The sequence below is a fragment of the Periplaneta americana genome, chromosome 5 (genome assembly GCF_040183065.1).
Source record: "Periplaneta americana isolate PAMFEO1 chromosome 5, P.americana_PAMFEO1_priV1, whole genome shotgun sequence".
Taxonomy (NCBI): Eukaryota; Metazoa; Arthropoda; class Insecta; order Blattodea; family Blattidae; genus Periplaneta; species Periplaneta americana.
In genome coordinates this window covers 17870658-17898292 of record NC_091121.1, presented here as the reverse complement: position 1 = coordinate 17898292, position 27635 = coordinate 17870658, and the positions used below count along the sequence as shown (strand labels likewise).

Here is a 27635-nt window from a genome sequence, read left to right as displayed (position 1 = left end):
TAATTCAGTATATTACTACTATTGTTGTTCCTAATGAAAAAGTATCCACACCTGTGGAGTAACGGTTAGCGCGTCTAGCTGCGAAACCAGGTGGCCCGAGTTCGATTCCCGGTAGGGGTAAGTTACCTGGTTGAGGTATTTTCCGGTGTTTTCCCTAAACACAATGTGAGCAAATGCTGGGTAACTATCGGTGCTTGGACCCCGGACTCATTTCACCGGCATTATCACTTTCATTTCATTCAGACGCTAAATAACCTAAGATGTTGATAAAACTTCGTAAAATAACCTACTTAAAAAAACGAAAAAGTAGAAAATGATGACTGTGATAATTCTCCTTTACCAGTTCTGATAAGAAGAACATTAAAGTTTGCAGTTAAATATTGAATTAGATGACATCACCCTTAAGAGTATTGTGACTTTGATTGTTTTTCTCGTGTACTTTTCACTTGGTTTCATTTCGACCGTTCATATATTAAGTTCACTGTTGGCAGTAATTCCAGGATGGAGAGTTTAGTGCGAGGCTTATGGCAGAAGCCTCTAAAGGCATGGCTATAGGTCGCGCAAGAAACGATTACCGAAAACCAATGGTGGCGTTGCTGTCTGTTTTGACTGTGTATGTTGGCACGCCGAGGGGGGAGAGATGCGAGCCGATGGAAGTGCCGTCTCTTCCAAGAAGATGAACAAATGAGGACATCGCTGTGGAAATAAAGAATGTAGCAAGAGAAAAATTAGAAGCTAATTAAACGCGCAACATATGTTTACGAATGAAATAATAGTAGCCTATCGTGCGATACAAAACACGTATTCGCATGCAATGGAACAAACCCCAGATCATATATTATGTAATAGATAACTCCTCGCTACGTTAAAATCGGCAGCACTTTGAAGAAAACAACCGCCAGGATCGCCTCCCGTCCGCCGCAAACGAACACGAGATGGCAGCACAGTCGCTAATGCAATTCAAATGGGAATTATGACGTGACTCCTTATGTAACAACTAGATGGCAACGTAGTAAACCTGACAAAAGTTGTTAACCTCAAAGCCTATAAGCCCGACATATCTGTTAACTTACATATATGATCTAGGAACAAACTAAAGTCGTAATGTAACTATCACAACGCAAGACTGATTCTATCGATATCATTTCTCTTCCGACTGTACTCTTGAATATCTTTCAAGTTATCTCGTGACCTTTCCTCTCGCCCGCTCTTCCTTATCGCAGTGTTTGATTCGGATTCCTTCCGTCGGTAATCCGTACTTGCGATACCTATACCACCTTGACTCGCAAGTGTGATGGGGGCCGGGAAGGGGGTATCGATTCGCTACATATCGCTACGAAACGCGGCTAACCTCACATTCACAATAATACGTTGCTCTATATTGGTGTTCTGTGTTGAGTTGTTGAGTGTTAGTTTAATCAAAATTGGAATCGTGTGTGTGTATGTTGCATATTAATTCTGTGTCAAATGACTCATACTAAGAGAACATTGAAGTCATTATTTGTAGAATTAGAAGAGAAATCGTTTTCAAGTTGGACGTATGAAACAAAATGTGCTTACAAAGACAGGACGATACCACATTTACATTTAAAATAGTGAATGGAGGAAAACAAAATAGAAATTTTCAATTGTCATGGTATAAGACAGCAATCATCAGAACACTGCACTCTCGGGCTAGCGTTTCTTACCCGCGGACAAGACCCTGCCCTAGCGTGCAATCGTCGCTGCTGGCGGGTTGCTGTCCCTCTATCCCTTGTGCACGACGGAGCAGAGTTCCTTACCCTCCATGCACTCTACCCATTTCAGCGAGTGTTGACGACCATTGGTACATGAAATATCTTTTGCTAACAGGATGCTCTGAAACAAAATAATTCATATTGTTATACCTGTATTCTGTCTGGGAGTGAAAATGAATGGCCATCATCTTGTGGGGGTTTGTGCACTAACTTTGATTTCTTCATCAACCCCGCTGACAAAAATAGCAAGCTTTGCTGTATCAGTAATGTCACTACTGTTATCAAGAACCAAATATATATATATATATAGGTCTACACATTTTCTTGCTTTTTAACAATATCTAGTTATGTTGATCGATGGAACTATCATAGAGCCAATTGGCTAGTATATATCCATCGATTCATAGAGTCATTCAACCTAAGAGCCAACTGGCTAGTCTCTGATATTGAGACAACTCATCCTGCCTAAGGTTTTTCCGTGGCTTTCCTAAGGCGCTAAGACAAATGTCGGGATGAGCCCTAAAAGAAATGGGCCACGGACCTGCACTCATATCCCCATTAATCTCCCTATTACTTAAATTAATTAACTAATTACATCTCTCCCCCCTCTTCGTAATTGAGCCATCATGATTTCACGGCGCTTCTTCCGACGGCCTTCACATGCTTTGTCATTGAACAACAGATGACGGCGTCTTGCCATCCTAACGGCAAACACCAGCCAACTCCTCCTCGCCCCGTTCCGTGATCAATTGATCAATCTCAGCCCCCCTCGCGTATGTGGTACCTAAGAGGTTACGTCCAATTTCGGCTTCCCCTTCAAAATTTTCTAGAGCTCCTTCAGGGGAGCAGCGTAACCCGGAGTGAGACTAGTGGCCAACAGGCTTGGAGCTCACATATTTAGTTTTGTACAGCCCCCAACCCCTTGCAAGGACGCGTTTTGCGTACCTTTTAAATTTTCCTCCCAATTCTCCTTCGATTTTTCGGTTTTTCGATTCTTGCTTTTTGTTTATAGATATTCCTCAATGAACACAATCAGAAATTTCCTGAATTCTCTTCTTGATATTTATTCGAGAAATGCCCAGTTTTTCAAAATTAATTAACAACTTTCATTGGACAAATTATTTCAGCCACCTTGATCATTACGCTTTTATAAATCTGTCCTCCGTTGGAAGGCTTAAGAGAACGAGCAATTTCGTTCGCCTCTAGATAGCTGGCTTCCTTACATTTATTTATGTTATCTTTCTCTTCATGACGATGATTGAAGGCTGATTTCAGTTCTTGGAGTTTAATAGCTCACTTCAATACTACACTAGCACGTAATATTCAATCAGTTTCCCTATAAAAATAATAATAATAATAATAATAATAATAATAATAATATTACTTACTTACTTACTTACTTACTTACTTACTTACTTACTTACTTACAAGGAACCCGGAGGTTCATTGCCGCCCTCACATAACCCCGCCATAGGTCCCTATCCTGTGCAAGATTAATCCAGTCTCTATCATCATATCCCACCTCCCTCAAATTCATTTTAATATTATCCTCCCATCTACGTCTCGGCCTCCCCAAAGGTCTTTTTCCCTCCGGCCTCCCAACTAACACTCTATATGCATTTCTGTATTCGCTCATACATGCTACATGCCCTGCCCATCTCAAACGTCTGGATTTAATGTTCCTAATTATGTCAGGTGTAAAATACAATGCATGCAGTTCTGTGTTGTGCAACTTTCTCCATTCTCCTGTAACTTCATCCCTCTTAGCCCCAAATATTTTCCTAAGAACTTTATTCTCAAACACCCTTAGCCTATGTTCCTCTCTCAAAGTGAGAGTCTAAGTTTCACAACCATATAGAAGAACCGGTAATATAACTGTTTTATAAATTGTAACTTTCAGAATTTTTGACAACAGACTGGATGATAAAAGCTTCTCAACCGAATAATAACAGGCATTTCCCATATTTATTCTGTGTGTAATTTCCTCCCGAGTATCATTTATATTTGTTACTGTTGCTCCCAGGTATTTGAGTAATAATAATAATAATAAAAATAATAATAATATCTGTTATGCCTTTGTATTCAGAGTAATGCTCTGTAATGTCGCTTCTATACACTACTACTAATTGAACCGTTGAACGAAGCAGCATATTACATTTTCTCCGACAGAACAGCGAATAAATTCCTCTTCCCATTCTGTACGAAACCTTCTGTTACTGCTCGTAGAGACAGAGGGTTTGTAGAGCGACATGGTACCGACACTGCTTACCATCAGTACGTGAGCGATACAGAGAGCAATGTACAGGAAACACTCCTTGCTAGTATGAATGTCTTTCATTACACGATGTAATCACGATGCCCAGTTTGGTCACCGCTGGTGTAAAGCCTTGGTTTTTGTGAACCGACGCATGCGACGTGCGAGGTGCGAGGCCCACAAATCGGGACTACACGAGAGACAGTGAGTAGTTTCTATGGCTGCGAAGTGCCCAGGCCTCGCATCTCGCAGCCATAGAAACCACTCGCTATCTCTCGTGTACGGTAGTCCGGATTTGTGCGAGACGGGCCTCGCACCTTGCACGTTGTATGTGTCGGTTCACAAAAACCAAGGCTTTAGTGTAGTATAAGGAATGGGTAAAGTAACTGAGATAGGAGTCTAACTGTATCTGTCTAAAAAAAATGAATCCATTTACTACAAAAATCAACACTTTAATGCGTTCCGACATAGATTTTCGAGAGACGGAACTCAATTCCTGTACGATCCCGAAAAAACCAGAATCAATCACAACCTAACCTAAATAATATTTCTCCATATGAGATTACATTTTTCCATTGAAACAGGCTATGTGAAATAAAGTTTAGGATGATGACAAAATCTAAAATTAAGGATACTTTACATAATCTATTTCAGCAATTGATACAGTCGAAATGAAAACTGACCAAGTGCAAAAAAAAAAAAAAAAACAAATTTCTGAGAAAGCTAACAAACTGACCCATATATCTAAATGTGAGAAAGTAAGAATTAACTAAACTTTATTATAGTAAACTGTATGCCAATAAGTTGTACTTGTAACATTTTCAGGTCATTATTCACATGAAACTGAATAATATACAGTTTCCCCCCCCCCCAGAATATATAGGCTAGGTCAGCTATCGTAGGCCTATTAATAACTTAACTACAATTGTTTTAATGTGTTTGTATAAAGATTTGTCAATATTTTTAATACTAGTTGGTAACACTGCTAAATTATAGTAAGCCAGAAACAGTCTACCTTACCTCCATACGTAATTGTTCACGGAGCGGGATGTAGACTACAGTTTTCTTGTCACTCCACTAAGCAACTGCCGTGAGCATGATTTGATGCGTGCCTTAAAATGCTAACGTTGCACCACATGGTCTCACAGTCTCGAGAAATAACTACAGTAGGAGTCACTGTTGCACAATCCTTAATGTTTAGCCAGTCAAGTCTAGTCACTCTAGTGACTCACTTTAGCCTATTTCGTTTTCACGAAGCACTCTCAGAAAGCACGGAGCTTTATACTTAATATTGTCTTCCAGCAGATGTGTTGAGTAGGTTTAGGCCTATACGTACATTTGAAACCCGACCAGCCTCATGGCCAGAGCTTCTGGCTGTAGTTCATGAGGTCCCGGGTTCGATTCCCGGTTAGAGCACAGGAATTTTTCCTTACAGGGGATTATTCCTGTGTTCGTCCATGGTCTGTAATTTAGGTTAAGTTTAGATTTAAGACCTCTCCTGGCACCACATTATCACAATCATCCTATCACATCATCGGGGTAATGTAACTCCGCCTTCCAGGCGCCCCAACCTCAGAAGCGGGTTACAACTAAGCCACGGCCAGGAGAGAAGACCAGAAATGTCGAAAGACAACCTGGTGGCATTGGATAAAAAAAAACATTTGAAACCCTTCAGACAAGGCCTTGAATTCAGAATACTTAAAACATTATTTTATAATAAATGTGAATTTTCTGTCTTTGTTTTGATATTGATCATTTATTTACGTTCGAATTTGATATTATTTTATGACATTTATACACAAATTTGATCAAGATTTCTGGTCAGGCTTAAATTTCATCTTTTTTTTTTTTACTATTTCGCTCAATCAATGAGGTTCTTAACATTAGGTGGCAAGTAGTACTGAATTGTGAATCTATATTTTTAAGTTCTTCTGATATTGATTTATTATTGCATTTAATAATCCCTGACTAAACCTAATAAGTTAATTCTCCTAACCATAGACGAAGATAGAACGATTTCCTTGGAGGGGCACAATATTATGATGATGAAATAAGTTCATTCACAAATACGTATTCTTATTATGAGTAGTATACGAATCTGCCAATAAGAATAGTCGACCTGAGTGGCACAGTCAGTAGAGTTATGGCATTCTGTGACCGAAGTTGCGGGTTCGATCCCGGCCCAGGTCGATGACATTTAAAGTGTGCTTAAATGCGACAGGCTTATGACAGTATATTTACTGATATGTAAAAGAACTCCTGTGAGACAAAATTTCGGCACACCGGCGACGTTGATATAACCTCGGCAGTTGTGAACGTCGTTAAATATTCTATTCTATTTCTATTTTAATCGGAAAATATAGAAGTTCTTAAGCTTTGGGGTATATACATGTATTATGAGATTAGTTCATAGGCCTATAATCCACTTAAACAAGGCATTATCGACTAACAGTCTTATTAATAAGCCGTTTATAGTTTTTATACGAGACTTATGCAGAGTTGAGACAGAAAACGTTACTAATAAACCATGCATAAGCGTTGGATGTGTAAATAGTCTGTAACTATACAATGGGAATTGCTTTGCAGTAGTTATATACACGAAGCCCCTTGTTGAAGCGTTGTATATAGAGAAAAAATGGCTGCCCTTCTAACAGCTGTTCGTATCGACTGTCATTTTATGATGATGATTGCCTTGTAACCACAGAAGAACAAACCAAAGAGCACAGAATAATTAGAATAATATTGCTGTAGCTTGTACTCTTTGACCAAAATATAGCGTGGTAATCGATTAGAGCCAGTTGTACTATCGATTCTTAACACGGCACACTAGAGCACTCTACCGGATGCAGTAGGGAACCTCAGATATTCTATTACCTTTCGTAACGAAGTAATGACGAAACTGTGACGTAGCTGTGTAACAGTTGTATTGTTACACACGACATATGTAGTGTTTACTAGTAGGGAATTACACACGACTTATAAACGAGCTACTCATTGTATAAGACAGTTAAACGTCTGAACCTATATAGAGTTTTTATTAGTAAGACCGTAAAAGTAAAATCATGCTTTTTCTCCATTAAATGTCATCACGTTTTGGGAATGCCTGTAGTACACACTTCTTATGCTCTTTCTTTTTTGTTTATTTGTTTGTTTCTTTCTTTCCTTCTTTTTTCATGTCTTCATTTTACTTATTGTATTCCATAGCTATTACTTCAGGATTGTAGCTTTGAGTTGTGGAATAGGTAAAAAATTTTAGCGAACAAAAATATAGGCTGCAATACATAGTAAAAGCAGATTAATTCAATTTTATAAGCCTAAACAATTCATTAGTTAATTAGAAGATATGAGGGTGAAGAAATTTTGTTAATTTTCTTCTGAACCTTTTCTCTTGGGCCTTTAAAGATAATAAAATAATTAGACACTTTTTTATAACACTTGAGGCTAACAGAGGATTAGACTTAGTGAAGGGTGGATGTATGTTGCAGTAAAATTGAGTCCTGGCTGGATGATGGTTACATGTGCAAAGACAAAATCTTGCAATGGCTCCAAGGAATCGTGGATAAGGTCATCAGAAATATGGAATGGCCTGACGACATGACGGTAAGACAATAATCTTTCAATGATTTCTTCAGATATCATATCTAAGAGTGAAGATGAATGACTGCAATTATAAAGTGGCTTAAGAATCTCATGATGCTCGAGACTGGCACAAAACTTGAACTCCAGACACTCAATAATATTCTCTTGTTAAAATGAAGCAGTTTGGTGGCCTACTTACAGATTCAATAAATGATTGTTCTTTCAAAATGCTACTTCCGATTAAACCTTTGCTATCACCAGTTTACTTGATACCATTGTCGTCACAATCAGCATCGCCATGTTCAAAACATCAGTCATTAGTGTTAGCATCCAATCTTCGCTACCATTATCAGCATCCCAGCTTCACTACCATTATCAGCATCCCATCTTCACTACCATTATCAGCAGCCCATCTTCACTACCATTATCAGCAGCCTATCTTCACTACCATTATCAGCATCCCAGCTTCACTACCATTATCAGCATCCCATCTTCACTACCATTATCAGCATCCCATATTCACTACCATTATCAGCATCCTATCTTCATTACCATTATCAGTGTCCCATCTTCACTACCATTATCAGCATCCCATCTTCACTACCATTATCAACAGCCTATCTTCACTACCATTATCAACAGCCTATCTTCACTACCATTATCAGCAGCCTATCTTCACTACCATTATCAACAGCCCATCTTCACTACCATTATCAGCAGCCTATCTTCACTACCATTATCAGCATCCCAGCTTCACTACCATTATCAGCATCCCATCTTCACTACCATTATCAGCATCCCATATTCACTACCATTATCAGCATCCTATCTTCATTACCATTATCAGTGTCCCATCTTCACTACCATTATCAGCATCCCATCTTCACTACCATTATCAACAGCCTATCTTCACTACCATTATCAACAGCCTATCTTCACTACCATTATCAACAGCCCATCTTCACTACCATTATCAACAGCCCATCTTCACTACCATTATCAGCAGCCTATCTTCACTACCATTATCAGCATCCCAGCTTCACTACCATTATCAGCATCCCATCTTCACTACCATTATCAGCATCCCATATTCACTACCATTATCAGCATCCTATCTTCATTACCATTATCAGTGTCCCATCTTCACTACCATTATCAGCATCCCATCTTCACTACCATTATCAACAGCCTATCTTCACTACCATTATCAACAGCCTATCTTCACTACCATTATCAACAGCCTATCTTCACTACCATTATCAGCATCCCAGCTTCACTACCATTATCAGCATCCCATCTTCACTACCATTATCAACAGCCTATCTTCACTACCATTATCAACAGCCTATCTTCACTACCATTATCAACAGCCTATCTTCACTACCATTATCAACAGCCTATCTTCACTACCATTATCAGCATCCCAGCTTCACTACCATTATCAGCATCCAATCTTCACTACCATTATCAATGCCTATCTTCACTACCATTATGAACAGCCTATCTTTACTACCATTATCAGCAGCTTAGCTTCACTACCATTATCAATGCCTATCTTCACTACCATTATGAACAGCCTATCTTTACTACCATTATCAGCAGCTTAGCTTCACTACCATTATCAGCATCCCATCTTCACTACCATTATCAGCATCCCACCTTCACCACCATTATCAGCGTCCCATCTTCACCATCATCACTATCAGAATTCCATTTTCACTACCATCACGTACGAATATGATCACTATCAGAATCCAATCTTCACTATTATCACGTACGAGTATCATCACTATCAGAACTCCATCTTCACTATCGTCACATACGACTTTCATCACTATCAGAATTCCATTTTCACTATCGTCACGTACGAATATGATCACTATCAGAATCAAATTTTCACTATTATCACGTACGAGTATCATCACTATCAGAATTCCATCTTCACTATCGCCACATACGACTTTCAACACTATCAGAATTCCATCTTCACTACCATCACGTACGAATATGATCACTATCAGAATCCAATCTTCACTATTATCACGTACGAGTATCATCGCTATCAGAATTCCATCTTCACTATCGCCACATACGACTTTCAACACTATCAGAATTCCATCTTCACTACCATCACGTACGAATATGATCACTATCAGAATCCAATCTTCACTATTATCACGTACGAGTATCATCACTATCAGAATTCCATCTTCACTATCGTCACGTACGACTTTCATCATTATCAGAATTCCATCTTCACTATCGTTACGTACGGTTATCAACACTATCAGAATTCCATCTTCACTATCGTCACATACGACTTTCAACACTATCAGAATCCAATCTTCACTATTATTACGTACGAGTATCATCACTATCAGAATTCCATCTTCACTATCATCAGGTACGACTTTCATCATTATCAGAATTCTATCTTCACTATCGTCACGTACGACTTTCATCATTATCAGAATTCCATCTTCACTATCGTCACGTACGACTTTCATCATTATCAGAATTCCATCTTCACTTTCATCACGTACGACTTTCATCATTATCAGAATTCCATCTTCACTATCGTTACGTACTATTATCAACACTATCAGAATTCCATCTTCACTATTATCACGTACGAGTATCATCACTATCAGAATTCCATCTTCACTACCATCACGTACGAATATGATCACTATCAGGTCCAATCTTCACTATTATCACGTACGTCTACCATCGTCTATCAAAATCCCATCTTCACTGTCGTCACAATTAGATTTCCATCATCACTATCAGCATTACCATTATAACTATCACAGTATCATCATCATTATCACCATCACCATCGCCACCAACATCTCACAGCAGTTCCGCGGTTCTTCTCATTTGGTACGCGGAGTATGAAGTTGCAAAGTTATTAAATAACCGACTTCATTTTCTACATTTGCTAACAGGAAATTATTGTAGTGTAGTGTAGTAGGAACACGTACGAAGAATGACCCTTTTGAGACTATGAATTTATCTCTAAATAATAAAATAACACACAGTATTCTGTTGAATTTTGGTTGTGTTGACTAAAATATGAAAACACTGGTGCCACGTCTTTTTTTTTTCACGTTTCCTAATTAGAGAGACATTGCTTGTACTCATTCCATGAATTTTCAATTTGTAGGTGACACGGTCGATGTCCGGGCCAGCTGTCACCCTGAACGTCACATACAATGATAAAGAGTTCTCGGTGGACTTCGTACCCGTCTTCACATTCGGGTGTGACAAGTGGCCGTCTCAACCCCTCCGTCAGCTGCGTCGGATTCCTCGGACATTCAGAACAGACAACCTGGTAAGCAAGGATATAAAAATCCACACATAACACTCTACGGGCTATTCCATATGAAATCGATCAGTAAAAAACCTCGCATTTTTAATACTCTAATTTTCAGTGGCGTAGCATGAAATTTTGAGCAGGGGAAGCTAACTCAAGTTTTCTTTCATGTACGAGGAAACGTATTGCGTCTTAAAATAAATAGTAGTCGATGTCAAGTCAGCAGTCCGAAGATTGGTTGGAACCTCGTAAGTAACACCAATAAGCCATCACCTCAAATGGTACATAGTAAAATATGATTTGATGGCTTACACATATCTCTATAGACACATGCAATACGTATAATTTAACACTAGCTCACTCCCTGTCATATTTAGAAAAACCACAATATTAACGGTCAATAGATACAGTGTTAGTAAAATTACATCAATCAACATTAAAAACCACCGGCGTAGCTCTGTCGGCTAAGGCGCTTGCCTGCCGATCCGGAGTTGCGTTCGGACTCGGGTCCGATTCCCGCTTGGGCTGATTACCTGGTTGGGTTTCTTCCGAGGTTTTCCCCAACGTAAGGCAAATGTCAGGTAATCTATGGCGAATCCTCGGGCCTCATCTCGCCAAATACCATCTTGCTATCACCAATCCCATCGACGCTAAATAACCTAGTAGTTGATACAGCGTCGTTAAATAACCAAGTAAAAAAATCAGCGTTATAATCTTTATCAGAAGATTATTTTTGACTACATAAATTAGTGTCAGGAACTGTTATTTCAGTCATTATTTATTATATCAGCCACAGTGCACACTAACACTTCAACTGAACACAACTCACGAAAGGGATAACTCGGAAGCTTAATTATTTTCAATGCTAAAGCTAGCTTCTTGCGAGCCTTGCAACCAGGGTAGTTTAGTTAGAAAGGGATGGAAAATCTGCGGGGTGCGTTACATACAAGAATGTGTGAAAGAAACGAGTCTGTGGAGGGGATTGTAAGCTGGTGTGTGCAGGCTTCATGTTTACTGCTGCATCACAAATCATCCTGAACTGCCGCATCACAACATTTAAGGCATACTTATAAATTGTATTAAATTTAATAAATTATTTTGTTCATAAACTGCAGTTTATTATGGAGTTATTAACTGGGGAAGCTGAGCTTTTTAGCTTACATTCACGCTACGCCACTGTTAATTTTTCCCCTATTTATACAAGGTGCTGAGGAGAGTGCATTTTCAAAAATATACAATCGAAAGTCAAACGGTTTTCGTATTGTTGAGCGACAAATTTAGCGTATTTTATAAAAACAAGCCTCTTTCAGCGCTCAGAACTCTGGAACCGTTTACTGCAGAACATTGAACGAGAGCTTATTTTGAAGCTGACATTTGGTAGGTTATGTTAAGAAGTAATCCTTATTTTTATTGTACACAGAGAGACAGATAATCTGATTTTATTACTTTTAGGCTTTTTCCCATTTGTAAAAATGTAAAAAAATATTGAGAAAAAACCTTGCATTATTAAGAGGGATTCGGCATTGTTTGCTTAGTGGCTCGGCAATAAGTTTCGAGGGTATTAAATAAATTATTTTCACACGCCTGGACTTGAACGGCGCAGTACCGCACGAACTGGCCGAGAGATGAAGATAAGCGAGCGTTGGGCGTCATTTTACTCCTGTGTTTATGAAAACTTGTGATAAAGCTAATCCAGCTATGCGCTACATCACGTGTTTATGTCTTCTGGCCTTGCTTGCCTAGGCTAGCTCCCGCCTCACAGTCAGCTGGTTAGTTCACGCGCGTACTATTTATTTTCTTTATTTGATATTTTCAATACTTTCTTATCAACGGTGCACCAGTAAAAAATATGTGTTTATTTGTATTTTCAATGCGGAATCTAACCATATATTTTTAAAATATTTTTTCGTGGGCAAAGGCGACTTAATGAAGAAAAATTTAAATTTCTCCATTTCCATAAAAAGTATGAAAACTTTAACTTTTCAGCATCAAAATAAACCATGATTTTGATCACTGGGTGAAAGGGTATCGGAGCCACAACAGTTTAAAGTTGGTAATTTTATGAAAATACGATAAATTTAAATATTTTTAGTTTAAACACTATGATGTTCTGATGCCTCAAACTTTGCACAAAGCATTTTATTACAGTTGTCAACGGACAGAAAAAGTTTCATTGTATTTAAAAATTGCAAGGTCAATTTTCTCTATATTTCGGTCGATTTGAGGGGAGTTGGTCATTATTGCATGCAAAATAATGGTAAAAATAGCCTATCTTCTAGCAGTCATAAATATAATAGTCTACTATTTATCAGTGGTCTTTCATTTTTGTTACCTATGTGTGTATACATATTAAGCTTTAAAATGAAAAAGAATGGTGACTCTAGAGTAAATCTGTATCCTTAAATTAATTTTTTTAATTAAGCACAATTTTTTTTTTTATAAATTCACTACATGTCTGTGATTAGGTACACTCTATTCACTTATTATAGCACGTACTGAATTGAAAATTTGACCACTTACTGGTAATAGATACTAAAACATACCCTACTAAAATTATTCATATATCTGTAATATTATGGGCATAGGGCTTATAGTAATCATCACCGTCAATAAATTTAAAAAAATTGAAGATTAGTATAAGCCCTATGCCCATAACACTACAGATATTTTAATAATTTTAGTAGGGTATGTTTTAGTATCTATTAGCAGTAAGTGGCCAAAATTTTAATTCAATGTGTGCTATGATAAGTGAATAGAGTGTACCTAATCACAGGTATGTAGTGAAGTTATATAAAACATATGTTTAAATTCAAAAATTAATTTAAGGGTAAGATTTAAACTAGATTAACCATTCTTTTTTCATTTTAAAATTTAATATGTATACATATATCACTAAAAAAATGAAATAGCTGTGATATATAGTATTACATTTATGACTGCTTATAGATAGGCTATTTTTACCATTACTTTGCATGCGATGACGTCCAATTCCCCTTGAGGTGGAATAGCCCATTAAATGTGCTGCTTACCACAATATGTCTTGCTACGACGGGCGCTTCACTGAGAAAATCTTTCTGCTGCTTTACACTTCAGGAAGATGCATGCTTTTTGTGTTTCTATCACCTATCCATTGTCGAGTATTGCAGACTTCACAGTTTTAGCGGGATAGTAACGACTTCGAGATCTTTATCCCTCGAATTATTCCTTGAAATAAACTCCAAAGCTGTAGCAATTTCCATTCCTGTTCTTGGTGCTATACGCATCCAACAAGGAAAACTCAGTGCGCAGAAACCAGCGGGCGTGACTGTCTTGCGCAGATGACGTATGCTCCCGTTCCCAGCATGCTCTCAAGCCTACTGCAGGGGAGTAAGAGGGGTATAGCATGCGCGCCGCGAGGAATCCGAGCTGAGTTTTGTTTGTAGGATACCTATAGGGGAGAGTTGGGTAGTATCGGACATCGGGTAATATCGGACAGTGAGTTTCTTTCATCTACCACCAGATGATAGTACCTGAATGACATGGTTACATTTCTGTGATGTCGCATACATGATCATTTTCATTCACATTACGAGTACAGTAGCGTACACTTAGGTGCAATATTTTATAATTTTTAGAATTGTCGGAGAAATATCAATTTGTTACAGAAATGGTGCGTTGTCCCAAAGGCTCCAAGGAACAGAACCTCGTCAACTCATGAGTGGAGAATGTCCTTCTACACATTTGAAGTTCAAATCATGAAGGACCTGGGCAACATGAAACCGGTAATCAAGATTATGAAGGTGAGAAACACTTCTGATTTAGCAGTTACAATTTATTTATTTATTTATTTATTTATTTATTTATTTATTTATTTATTTATTTACTTATTTATTTATTTACTTATTTATTTATTTATTTATTTACTTATTTATTTATTTACTTATTTATTTATTTTTTTATTTTTTTTTTATTTTTTATTTTTTTTATTTTTTTTTCATTTTATTTTATTTTATTTTATATTTTATTTAATATTTAATATTTTATTTTATTTATTTTATTTTATTTTTTATTTTTTATTTTTTTTTATTTTACTTTATTTTATTTTATTTTTTATTTTATTTTATTTCATTTTATTTTATTTTATTTTTTATTTTATTTTATTTTATTTATACTATGTTACCCCAAAACTCGCTCACTCCATTTGACCATTTTTATGATTTATGCATGTTATATATTATAATTTTTTTTAGACCTCTGTCATATTTCTAACTTGTTCTCTTCCAAAACAACGCCAATCCTTGTCTAAAAGTTTGCATTATTGTGCATGTCACTTGAAAAGTCGCTAGTCCGTAGATCGACGGATAAAAAAAACTAGCACAGTCATTTCATAAAAATGGGCTGAACGTGTTTTGGGATCACACCCTTCATTATTAGTGATCTGATTAGTGAAGTATGTTAATAGTCAGCGATGGAAGTGATGACTAAGTGGTGTCACTTACGAGGTTCCAACCTGTCTCCGGACAGTTGACTAAACAACAAAAATTCTCTTGTTGCAGTTGCTTCGAGATAAACAAAACTGGGTCAACCTATCCAGCTATTACATCAAAACTCTGTTCATGTTGGAGCAAGAGAGGATGAAAAACGAGCCAAACTTTTGGCGACGCAGTATAAGCTACCTTTTCATGCACGTTAGTATCACTTCCGACAATTCATTGGGCCTACCATTAACTGAGCTAATTAATATACAAGAAATTTGAGAATAAATATTCCTAATTTTCAGAAAGTATCCGGAAACGCCTCTGTATCGAGGCAATACAGTAAAAGTTAAAACTCTTCAATAACCTTATTATCGTTTTCAGTTATTCTGTTTGTCGTTCCTGTTGCCATGGAAACAATGGAATTTGATTTTCTTTCGTTGTAGTGGAACCAAATTTGTTATCTGGACGGTTAAATGAATGTGTTTATTGGGTGAATACACTTACGGAGTTCTTTAATTTCCCAATTAATTTATGGAGAAATATGATCTTCCAAACTCGATGGTACACCAGCATATTTCAGATTAAATTGTCAAAATTGTTTAAATGAACTTTTTCCAAATCTGCTTGGCGTGCTCGTTCCCCAGATACGACTTCAGTTTATTTTATTTTTTTTTTTATTTAGGATCATATTAAATGAATCGTTTATGAGACATCTATCAACACAGAAGAAGAGTTAGTTGCTAGAATTTTTCTTGCATGATTTTCGTAACCGTCTTCGTTCAAGCTTATTACGTAATACTTCGTCAACAATGGCGGCCGTAACTTTGAACAGTTTTTATAATTTTTTTTCTAATACTACTAGCATAATATTTGAAAAATATACCACATTATCATAAAAATAAAATAAAGAAGTTATTTTCGCGGTGAGATTCTTTCAAATCCTCATTTTTTTCATATCGTTACATCTGGACACGGAAATATTTTTGAACACTACTTTCTTACGAAAAAAAATGTTTCGTTACGTACCTTGTAACATATCTGAAAATTAGGAATAGTTCTTCTAAAACACCCTCTAGAAAGGCAGGCATATAACCTTTGGAGTTAAAATTAAAAGGCAACCAAACCAATAAACCCTTCATAATATACGCAGGTAAGGTCAAATGTACAACACTCATCCACAGAAAGTCTAAAATGTATTACTCGAAACAGTGCAACAGTGATTTTCTTTTGTTATTTTCAGATAAAATAATTGAATATGTAGACCTACGTATAAAAATTCTGATAATGTAATGGTAAATAATAAATACTTAAATGGTAATAAATGAGTAAATAAATTATTAAAATTAAATTAAGTAAATAAAAATAAAGAATTCAGTAAATTAATAGAACTTATTTCTCGGTGTGAGTAGGCCTACAGTAAAATGGAAAGACGTAAATCTCAGTTTTCAAAGTTCTTTGTATTAAGCTATATAGAGAAATACATTTTTTTTAAGGATTTGAGAAGTGTGGAATATATCGTTGAAATAAAACCCAAGTGACAAGATTTTGTGACTACCAGTTACGCGAAAAAATGCTAATTTTCTCGAAATAATGGGGAACACGCATAGATGAGTAGTTTTTCCATTAGAAGATTTTTTTATTGGGAAGTATAAGAATATAATACCATAATATATATCGCAATAATTACAAAGTTTTATGTTGTCTAATTAAAATACAAATAAATGTGGTAAAAATTCAATAAATGTTACTAAATCCAAACGTCAGAGAATATGTTACTGTTTAATCAGTATTTACTGATTATCTCGAATGAAGTAGTGTCAGTATAAGTGAAAGAAAAACGTGTGCGCATGCGTTAGTTGTTGGGGACATAGCATTGCTGATTATCATTGTGGTATTCAAATGGTAACATAGTGTGCTTTTTAATGAAATGGTAAGACCGTATTCTACGGGTATTTATTTGCGTGTTTGTTATTTCGAATCAATATGAATATAAAAGACAATTTACTGAAAATCTTTTTACGTCTAGGTTGACGTTCATAAGACAGAACAAGAAATTAAACAATTAAATAGGCATTTTCCACACACAAACCTAGCACAGTACCCAAAGAGAGACTTGACGAGTTACTTATAATAGGAACTTTAATAGAAAGGTGTATAATAATAACTAAAACCCGGATTTCTAAGAACAATCAAACAGTAAAATAAGCAAGCAAATAAGCAAGAAAAATGGTTAAAATAAGCACCAAAGTAAGCAAAAACGAATACACGGAAACAGTAAAATAAGCACGAAAAATGGTGAAAAATAAGCAAAAACGAATACACGCAAATATGATAAATTATTTGTTTTCGTAGAATGCTGATTGAGAGGTTTTTGTGGGTGACATTCCTTAATTACAACAGCGAGCAATCATACACACCTAATTGAACCAAAGCGTGTTGCACAACTTGGACACTGCAGCTTGGAACTCGGGGATTCACCATCCATGCAGATGACGTCATTCCGATAACTGCGATAACCGATTGACCTGCCTAATCGCAGAAGCTTGGCAGGGAATCCCAAGGTTCTCTCCTAATTAGAACTATGCAGTATTATTTCACAACATCCTGGGTCATACCCTAGTATTGCTTTCTTACGCATTCGACTGAAGATCATTTTTATTAGCCAATAAAAAAGGGAAATCAGTGATAAATGACGGCTAGGAGGGAAATATGCATTTTTAAAATTACAGTTTTGAGTAAAATGTGCTGTTTTAGTTAAAAATCGTAAAATAAGTAAGCAAAAACGTTTTCCTGAAAAATAAACATTTATAAGCACTCACAAACATAGTTAAAACTGCTTATCTACAGTAGGTGTGTCTTACCTTTCAGCTTATCTTTAAAAGTGTGGAAAAGGATATTCATTTTGCTTAAAAATCCAGGATTTAATAATAACTATACCGCGGAACTTCATGCAATTGCATGTTTTTATTGATTTGGGATATTGAAAAATTAAAGTTGGATATTTGCCGATCATGGTTTTTACGGTCGATTGAAGCCAACTTTATTTTGCATAGATGCATATTTGGAGTGTTTTTCCCTTTTAAATGCATAGGCCTATATTTTTTCTCACATTTAAATGCATAGACCTATATTTAACATGTTTCCTTGTTTTTCCCGATTTATTATCTAATTTCAAAATTTCTCTCTGATAAAAAGAAGAATAATTCCCGAGGAATATACAAATTACGTGAAAAATAAAATCAATAAACCGTTGAGGACATGAAATTGCTGCGATGGCAATGGCTATTTCTGCCTGGTGTATAAGTTCTGCTATTGGTTTTTATATATAAATTCAAGTGGTAGAAGTCTGTGACGAATATAGGCTATCCTTTGGAAATTTTAAGCCATAACATGAAAATATGAATCCATAGACCATAGGTTCCGCAGTCACTACAATTCCTAATATAAAGCAGGCCTATATAGTCCAGATCAGCCGTAGCGAAAATGTGACTCGCGAGCACATTGTGGCTCGCAATGATAGCTATGCATTTCTCTTCCTTCCTACCTCCTCCAACCCCCAGCCTCTCACTCACTGGAGTTCCATTTGTATTTGTCTCTGACCTGCGAGTGGCGTATCGTCGCAATGTCTCTCTCGAAACCATGTACCTCAACAAAAACGAAAGTTTCAAGTAAGGTGGGAGGACGCAATTTTTGCTGCCAATATAATGAGAATATTAAATGTATGATTTGTTCTCAAGTATTACGAGGAAAACTGTTGTATAACATAAAACGGCATTATACTACATGTCACTGATGAAACATTAAAAGGTTAAGTGTTATTATTATCATCATCACGATCATCATCATCATCATCTCATTTGTACGTCGATCCTTTTTCAGCAGATGTACAAATAATGCGGTTAGATCTTGAATTTAAACTCTCAGATTTACAATGTGATGTTAAATGAAAGCTAGATGTAAGGACTTGACAAATGTTGAACTTTTCAAATCTTTGCCAAAAAATAAATATCCGAAGCTTTGTTCTTTCGCTTGCTCTGTTGAAGCCATGTTCGCTACAACTTACGTTTGTGAAAAATTATTTCCAACAATGAAAATAGTAAAAACCAAATTTAGATCACGACTGACAGACGAACATCTTCGTGATCAACTACGACTGGCAGTAAGTGACATAATTCCTGATTTTGAAACTCTGTCGCAGAGATATTCTGAAGAGAGTTAATTTTAGGTTGTGATAATGTGTCCTAACTTTTCTTATTCATTTATTTTTTCGTTACACGTACTAAACATTAGTTTGTATAAAATTATATTTAAGTGTTTAACGTAAGGAAAATGAAAATCCGTTAATAAGTCAGACAGTTGCTTCACTTCCCCTTTGGGTGTCCGCCTTCCTCCATAGGTGCTATGCACGTTGCAGGTTACACAGTGGCTCGGCGCACGATCACATTTTCGCCACGTCTGGTCTAGGTAAATACCGAGTCATCCCCACTCTAGGAAAGTAACAAATCTCACACTGCAATAAATCTCGAATTATTTACTTTTCGTTCATATATAATTCGCTATTTGTAAACAGTGCTTATTAGACATTGATCACACCACAAGAAACTGCAAATATTATGCAAAGATTTCTCAGTTGGTGGTCATTTCATTTCTGTTGTAAATGAAGATTAATATAGATATTCACTTCCAGATGCTAGGTCGGCTGGTACAGTGTCTCCACGAGGGAAAAATTGATTTCTTCTGGGATCACAGAAGTAACTTGATTGCTCATCTGCGTCCAGAAGAAATAATAAACATGCATGGTGCAGTGAAACGCCTCCGAACCAGGCTCGTCAACGCTCTTGCCTTGACTGACGTGGACCTCAGAGAGGAATTGGAGAGGCTCTTCACACCGTAAGTGTTGTGACTTTGATCTGGGGAGAAGGCGGCAATAGGCTGAAAGCTTTCTACATAGTTTGTATAACAGGACTAAGGTTTCCAAATACCAGTGGCGGCTCGTGGGTATTGAATTAAGGGGGGCTGCATACAAAAATAAACCAAGCAACTTATTTTATTTAAAGATTAGTTCCATGCGCCTTGTCTTGTAGGTTGCAAACTTTTAAATCATCTTCTTATTAAAATCCGGTATGTCGTTTAACATAATCTTTACAATGGAAAACATAGCTAATGGAGTCACTTCTCTCATCGTATTTCTAAGGTATGATTTTACTCTCTTCAAACACGAAAAGCAACGTTCTGGTTCGGAAGTTGTCATTGGTATGGTGATAGCTATGCGTAGTAGTTTCACAACTTCTGAAAATGAGACCTGCAAGTTCTCAGATAGAAGAAACTGCAAGAGTTGACTGTGTCACTGATATTTCTGAATTCTTGTCTCTGATACAACACAGTGAGTTCCGTTTTTAGTTTGTCTTTATCGAACATTGGAAAAAGCTTCACACATATATTTAGGTCATTTTCAGGAAATAAGCTTTCGTAGCATTCAAATTTTTCTTGACACAGAAGAGAAGATAATATCAGATGATCTATGAACTGGAATCGGGTGTTAGCTTGTGTGATAATGAGGTCACACACTTCCTTGGCTGCCGCAACCCCTGTCTGAATCCCTTCGATCTTACGACGCTTTTTAGGGTTTTCATTTTCACAGATCTCGCTGCTCAACTGTGCACTGTTCCGTGCTTGCCTCATTTATTGTGATCTTGTTAGATGTTTCAGATTCCATTATGGTTTGAAAACATTCTAGCAATGGCTCCTTCTCCTCATGAACAACATTTACTGTTCTTATTTTAAATCCATCTTGTTGCCCCAGCTAATGGAATTGTCTTTGAAACACAATAATCTAATACAGACTGGGAGGAGATCGAGAGAAGAAAGCAGGGATACTGGATAAATGAGCAAAAAATATGCGAGCCTTTGTATTTTGCTTACCGGCTCTTTCCATTATGAGATTCAACTGATGGCCACTTAATTTCACATTTCTCCTGAATTGTTATGGTGCTGAACTGAATGGACTGTAAATATTGTACAGAATTAAACATTGTTGCACTTGTTATACTCATAACATTAAAGAAAATGTATTTAAAACTGCGCGCTACTGACAAACTGCTGCAAATTTTGCAGCGCCTGGAAACGCTGGTTTCACGGCAAGGGGCAGCAGGGGTAGGGGTAAAACTAACGCGCAAAGCATCCGACAGGCTCCCTCAACAGTGATGTACATGTACGCAGACGACATGGTGCTCGGGTCTACCAACATAAGAGAGCTACAGGTCTCCATGAACAACCTTTCAGCTTGGGCTGACGAAAACGGTCTGCTCATAAACCAGTCTAAAACTGTCCAAATGGTATTCAGAAAGGGAGGAAGAATAGCAAAAAGTGACACAATCTGGATACAAAATCGACCCCTGCAAATTACAAACGCATTTAAATACCTCGGTGTAACGATACAGACGACAGCAAAATCCTTCAGAATCCACACTCAAGAACGAGCAACGGCCGCAGTAATAGCTATCCACGACATAACAGACATTACCCAACTAGCACTCTCAACAGCCATGCAGCTTTTCTATGCCAAGATACTCCCTATACTGTCATATGGACTGGACATCACATGGACCCGGCTAAACTACAATGACCTCAAGACCATGGAGAACGTCAAAGCAAGGTTCTTAAAAGCAGCACTGGGAATCTCAAAATATGCACCCTCCAGAATGGCGTACGACCTCGCGCGAGAACCCTTCCTGATAGAGGAACTACGAAGCAGACTCATGCTGCCATCTACCGCAGCAGAACTTCGACTACGCACGGTTATGCAAGAGAAGAAGGCGGAAATAGAAAGTGAATTCTATGGAACTGACGCGATGATCAACCGCAACTGGACAGGGCCGAACAACAAGCTACGAAGCGCCATAACAAGGCTAGCAGTTCACGATTTTCACCACAAACTGTGCAGAAGATCAGAGTACCACGAACCTTCCCCCGAATGCGTGTGCAAACTGTGCAACGAAGTGTGTCCAAAATATCATTTTAGTAAATGTGTGAATAGAACGAAGTCACTGGTGGAATATAGTAAAGAGAAGTAACTCATACCAAACTAAATTGCACGTTTGTGCGCACTTCTTACTTAAGTAAAGCATTCGAGACGAGACTGGCAGCTCCAGGGGAAGAAGTGGCTTCATCCTATAGTCCTTGTCTCTGGTTTCGCTCTGGCAGCACCAGGGGAGGAAGTGACTTCACTAACGATTGCGTGCATGTCAATGAGAGCGAAATTTTATAAAAAAATTCGAGCCGCTAAATAGAGACCGTATAATAAATGTATTTCACAACATAAAACGAGACAAGAGCCACAAATGTCTGGGGGTGCTGCAGCTCCGCAGCCCTCTTCGAAAGCCGCCCCTGCCAAATACGCATATCTTCGACCATTTTCAAACTCAAACTTCCTTTTCAGAACAAGTACAGAATCTGCCTCTGAAATGCATAGCAGCCTCCATAGTGTAAAGCAGTGCAAACTTTAACTGACAATAGAGTCGAGTCGACTTTCTTCTTGGATACTTACCTCCTATTTAGTCAATATTTATTGCTTACTTGTTTATAACTAAAGCTAGCTGGAATGTTACCTTTTAGCACATAAAAATCCCGTCTCTAATTATGATATTGAATTCATAAATCCTAGAGTCTGGTTAACCCAATATTTTGAAAGGCCAGAAGAATTTAATTCATACACAGATTGCTCTAGAGTCTAGATCAGTGATGTCAAAGCAAGCGCATTTTTCTGACCTTGACGTCGTGCGCGGGCAGCAAGCGCTAAGTATGGGAAGAGGAAGGGTTGTGTATATGAATAAGCAACCTGTTGGATTAAGAAAACAGTGGTGCACAAACTTCAAACGGAACGTGAAATTTTATGTCGTTATTTTTATATGGCTTCTTTCTGTTTAATATTATCTATATTGTCTGTAAAAAAAAAGTACTAACGCTGATTTCTTAATATTGCACTTGTGTTTTAAATGTTAATAACATAATAGAGAGTTAAGAAGGGATATTCACTTAAATTTCATAGTAGTATAATATTATACTGTATTAAGTGGATGAAACACATCATTCATAAAGAAAGAGATATTCCAAAGAAAAATATTGAGTATGACATGATAAGTTGGAATTTATATTGATGGTATCTTTAGCCTTACAAAAGTAATCAATAAACTAATCAAAACAATATTACAGTACAAAGCAAAGTTACCTAGGTACTGTAGGCTATCTGTTTTAAGTGTAACTAATATTACATAACAAAACTCTTATCGCATTATGCTTTTAAGGTGATATTTGTGAGCAACTTCCTATCATCGGAATATGAAATTATTTTCTCGAAATCTGCTGAAGCTATAGAGCTGACGTTTTTACAACACATGGGCACGTATCTTTTGCTTATGATGTAACAGTAGTTGCTTTGTTAATTCATTTCCTTACACACAATTTCTATGCGAATATTTTCAAAATTTTCAATACACTATCTTCAGTAATACGTATATACGGTATATTAGATTTACGAAAACATTCTGTAAGGCTACTAAATAAATAGGCCTATACCTGAAAATTTCACTTTTCTGTACGAAAAGTTGAGAAAATATTTCTTTTGAATAAAAAAATCAAACTTGTGAAAAATGAGCATTAAAATTAAAACTTACTTTCTTATAATGCACTTATACTTCTCAGGCAAATCTAAAAATTAACATGGATACAGTTTTAACAAGTTCTCTTCCCTTTATCTATTGAATCAGTGCTGGCCATCCCTGAATATTGCTCGACCAAGCGGCTTATACTACCTCTTTCGTCTGTCTCTTTCCTTTCCGCTGTAAAGCGCTCAGGCTCTTCTGGGCTCTAAAGCGCGCGCTTGCTCCTGTGGGCATCAATAATTGACATGCCTGGTCTAGATGAATAGTACTCAGAAAGCAATGACATTTGCTTCTGCTTCAATATATAGCAGAAACTGTAAACATTAAAAAAATTTGAAACGTATTTGAGAGGGACATTATTGCTTAATCCAGCAGTCGGCATTTCATGAGGCAAGCGGAATCTTACGTCATACTTATGCAGGGGAAGTTCACTAATGCATCCCTCCACACCCTAAACGTTAAAGAATGCAGTAAAACGAATATTTGTAGGAGAATGGGAGGAGAAATTCTTTTGTAGTGCAAAGGAAGAAAATGTAACGTGTTTCTTAGCTGTTCTAAACTACTTAAAGGGTTTCATATTACCACCGATTAAGGAAAAATCGTTGCCGAATATCATTTTCTGATATAATAAAATTTTAAAAACTTTGCACAGAAGCCTAAATAAGGTAAAATTTCTGAGATTTAAAAGTTTCTTGAAAATTTACAATAATTCAAAATATCTACTACTTAGATCATTTTGTGCTAGATTCATTTCAATGTTCGACTCGACATATACGTATATGTGAGCAATTTCTTTCAAAAATGAAACACGTTAAATGTAAAGCGCACTCCCGATTGAAGGACCAACATTCATTTGAGCAATTACATATTGCAACTTATAATGAAGTACCAGATATCACTTCACTAATTAAAACATGGAGATGGGTTGATGAATAATTTCAAATCCATCAGAAGGATGCCGAGACATCATACAGTTCGGTTACTTATTTCCAGACTATACGGGGGTCCAGGTTCAGTCCTCTCTTTTTCCAAGCCCACTACTTTCTATCACCCCTTGCCTTCCAAAACGAGTTGCATTTCATATGACGTCACCTATGTTGACTAGAGATGAACAACGATCGAGAAAGCGAGACTACCAGCCCCGCAAAGCCGAAAACCCGCACGACAATGTTGTATTACGTCGCGTCCTTGACGTAAAGTCCACCGAGTCTTCCGAGACTCGATATTGATCAAGTCCCGAAGCAACCTTCAATCCCCACAGTTGTTTATACCTGACTGAACTTTTATCTACTTTGGCAACTGTTATATATGTATAAACAATCAAGTAGCTTATTTGAAACATCTCTACCTTTCAGTGTATAATAATCCGTTCCCCAGTCTTTATTTAATTACTAGGCCCTTATTAAAAGGCTAGGAATTTTCTTTTCATGTGTTTAAGATCAAGTGTGCAAACTCAAGTAAAAATATATTAATGTCATGTTTTATGTTTCTTAGAAATGTAAATTTATTTGAGAATTGTTTTTTTTACGAGTATTTATATAACCATAGGTAATATCTTATAATAGAACCAAAACATTTTGATAACTAAGATACTGTTCTGTTTTGTCTTTTTGTCTCATTTAAACATTTATGTTATTTATTTCAATTATGCATGTTATTCAAAGTTACGAAATCTTTCCACGCCGACCAAATGCTATTGGTCTACATCTGTGGAGTAACGGTCAGCGCGTCTGGCCGCGAAACCAGGTGGCCCGGGTTCGAATCCCGGTCGGGACAAGTTACCTGGTTGAGGGTTTTTCCGGGGTTTTCCCTCAACCCAATACGGGCAAATGCTGGGTAACTTTCGGTGCTGGACCCCGGACTTATTTCACCGTCATTATCACCATTTCATTCAGACGCTAAATAACCTAGATGTTGATACAGCGTCGTAAAATAACCCAATAAAATAAAAAAAAAAAAAACAAATGCTATTTCGAGAATGACGAGCGAGACTCGAAGCGCAGCGAGAATAACGAGCCGAGACTCGAAAGACAAATACAGCGAGCGAGAGCGGCAGTTAGTTTTGTACATCTCTAATATTGACGTTCTGCTTAATCTGTCAATATACGCATAACTATAAACAAGAGGTTTGTTAATTTGCAATAATCGTTTAACTTAAGCTTAACACAAATAGCCGATAATTAAAACAAATTAATTAGATTACATCTCAAACTAGAAGGGTAAGAGGGACGTTGAGAAATCTTGGGCTCAGAAGAGGAATTTCCTTCTAGGGCCACCTCTTGTATTCGTCACAGGAAAACATAGAAAAGTACCTTCACTGAGTCCTGTCATATATCGACGGCCCAGTTCAAAAGGGAAACCACTCAAAATCTAAAGTTTTGAGAAGCCTGAACTTTAAAGATTCATGTTGCTGTGGAAAATCCAATTACAGTGTTTTAATTTGAAACATACAGTATATATGTTGTTGTCGTTTTCTAATGCCAGGCGTTTGACAATAAAGTCATTTGACCTCTTGCACTCCAATATTTTTCAAAGATATTATCATGGTCAGCCACTGAAGCACAGATTTTGAGGTGTTCCGAATCCATTTCTTGGTTTGAGTTGCACAATGGGCAGTTAGGGAACTGATATATTCCAATTCTATGCAGGTGTTTGGCCAATCATGGCCTCTTGCCAATCTAAATGCAGCTACAGACGATTTTCGTGGTAAATCGGGAATTAACTGTGGATTTTGATGCAGGGAATTCCATTTTTTCCCTTGGGATTGAGTTATCAAATTTTGTTTAAGTCTAAGTATGTAGATTTAATAAATCTCTTCACAGAGTAATACGTAGATTTAGTAACAGGTCTGTAAGTAGCAGTGCTGCCCTTCTTTGCTAGTGCATCCGCATTCTCGTTTCCCAGGATTCCACAATGGGATGGTATCCATTGGAATACAATTCTTTTATTGAGTGATATTAATTGAGAGAGCATTTTAGTTATTTCTGCTGTTTGAGATGAAGGTGTGTGTTTAGAGACTATTGATAGAATAGCTGATTTGGAGTCTCACAATAAGCTTATAACTGCATTCTTAAATTTACTGATGTGGCATAGAAGATTCCTGAGACTTTCACTTATTGCAACGATTTCTCCATCAAAACAGTATATATAAAACATAATTAACATAATTTGGAGTAATTTTAAAAATTCTTTGAGTTTTCACAGCAACATCTATATATATAATTTGAACTGGTAATGGAAATTACGGGAAAACGGCTGAACGGATTTTAATGAGTGACCCCCCATTTTCATGCCTGGAATCCAAAGTTTTTTCGGAAAAGTAGTAGTTTTCAGTGAAATGTCAATTTTCCTACATAATTTTCCTATTTTCCAAAATCCATCTCTTGTCAGTTTTGAGAACTAATTTTATCGAATCACGGCCGACTTGATTGAATTTCAGAACAAAACACACACTACAATAAACAATAGGCTATTACACGTAGGCCATGACCTGCAGGATTGCCGACATATTTAGAGCTCAATTAAATTTGTTATTAAAAACTGATTCTGCAGTGTATAATTTTCTGAGTACAGCTGTATATTGGATATTCAAATCTACGAAACTTGAGGTGGTTTGATGACATTATTACCATT

General features: G+C 36.9%; 2 protein-coding genes across 8 annotated transcripts in view; one reads left to right on the top strand and one right to left on the bottom strand.

Annotated features, from left to right (window-relative positions):
- LOC138699500 (ionotropic receptor 75a-like) overlaps positions 1-5439 on the bottom strand; it is a 112102-nt gene extending 106663 nt beyond the window's left edge. For 2 of the 4 annotated variants that reach the window (XM_069825434.1, XM_069825435.1), the window contains exons 1-2: positions 5011-5438; positions 1689-1857 (exon numbers count right to left, since the gene is read on the bottom strand). The gene's annotated coding sequence lies outside the window, so the exon portion shown is untranslated. Of the gene's footprint in view, positions 1-1688; positions 1858-5010 lie in introns of all 4 variants that reach the window. The other 2 variants (XM_069825437.1, XM_069825438.1) reach the window with 2 other exon arrangements.
- The window catches only part of LOC138699501 (cyclic GMP-AMP synthase-like receptor), a 74794-nt gene that overhangs the window by 26303 nt on the left and 20856 nt on the right, over positions 1-27635 (top strand). For all 4 annotated transcript variants that reach the window (XM_069825441.1, XM_069825442.1, XM_069825440.1 and 1 more), the window contains exons 5-9: positions 7476-7590; positions 10736-10903; positions 14530-14664; positions 15421-15552; positions 20030-20232. In XM_069825441.1, the coding sequence (XP_069681542.1) occupies positions 7476-7590; positions 10736-10903; positions 14530-14664; positions 15421-15552; positions 20030-20232 (753 nt within the window). The remainder of the gene's footprint in view (positions 1-7475; positions 7591-10735; positions 10904-14529; positions 14665-15420; positions 15553-20029; positions 20233-27635) is intronic.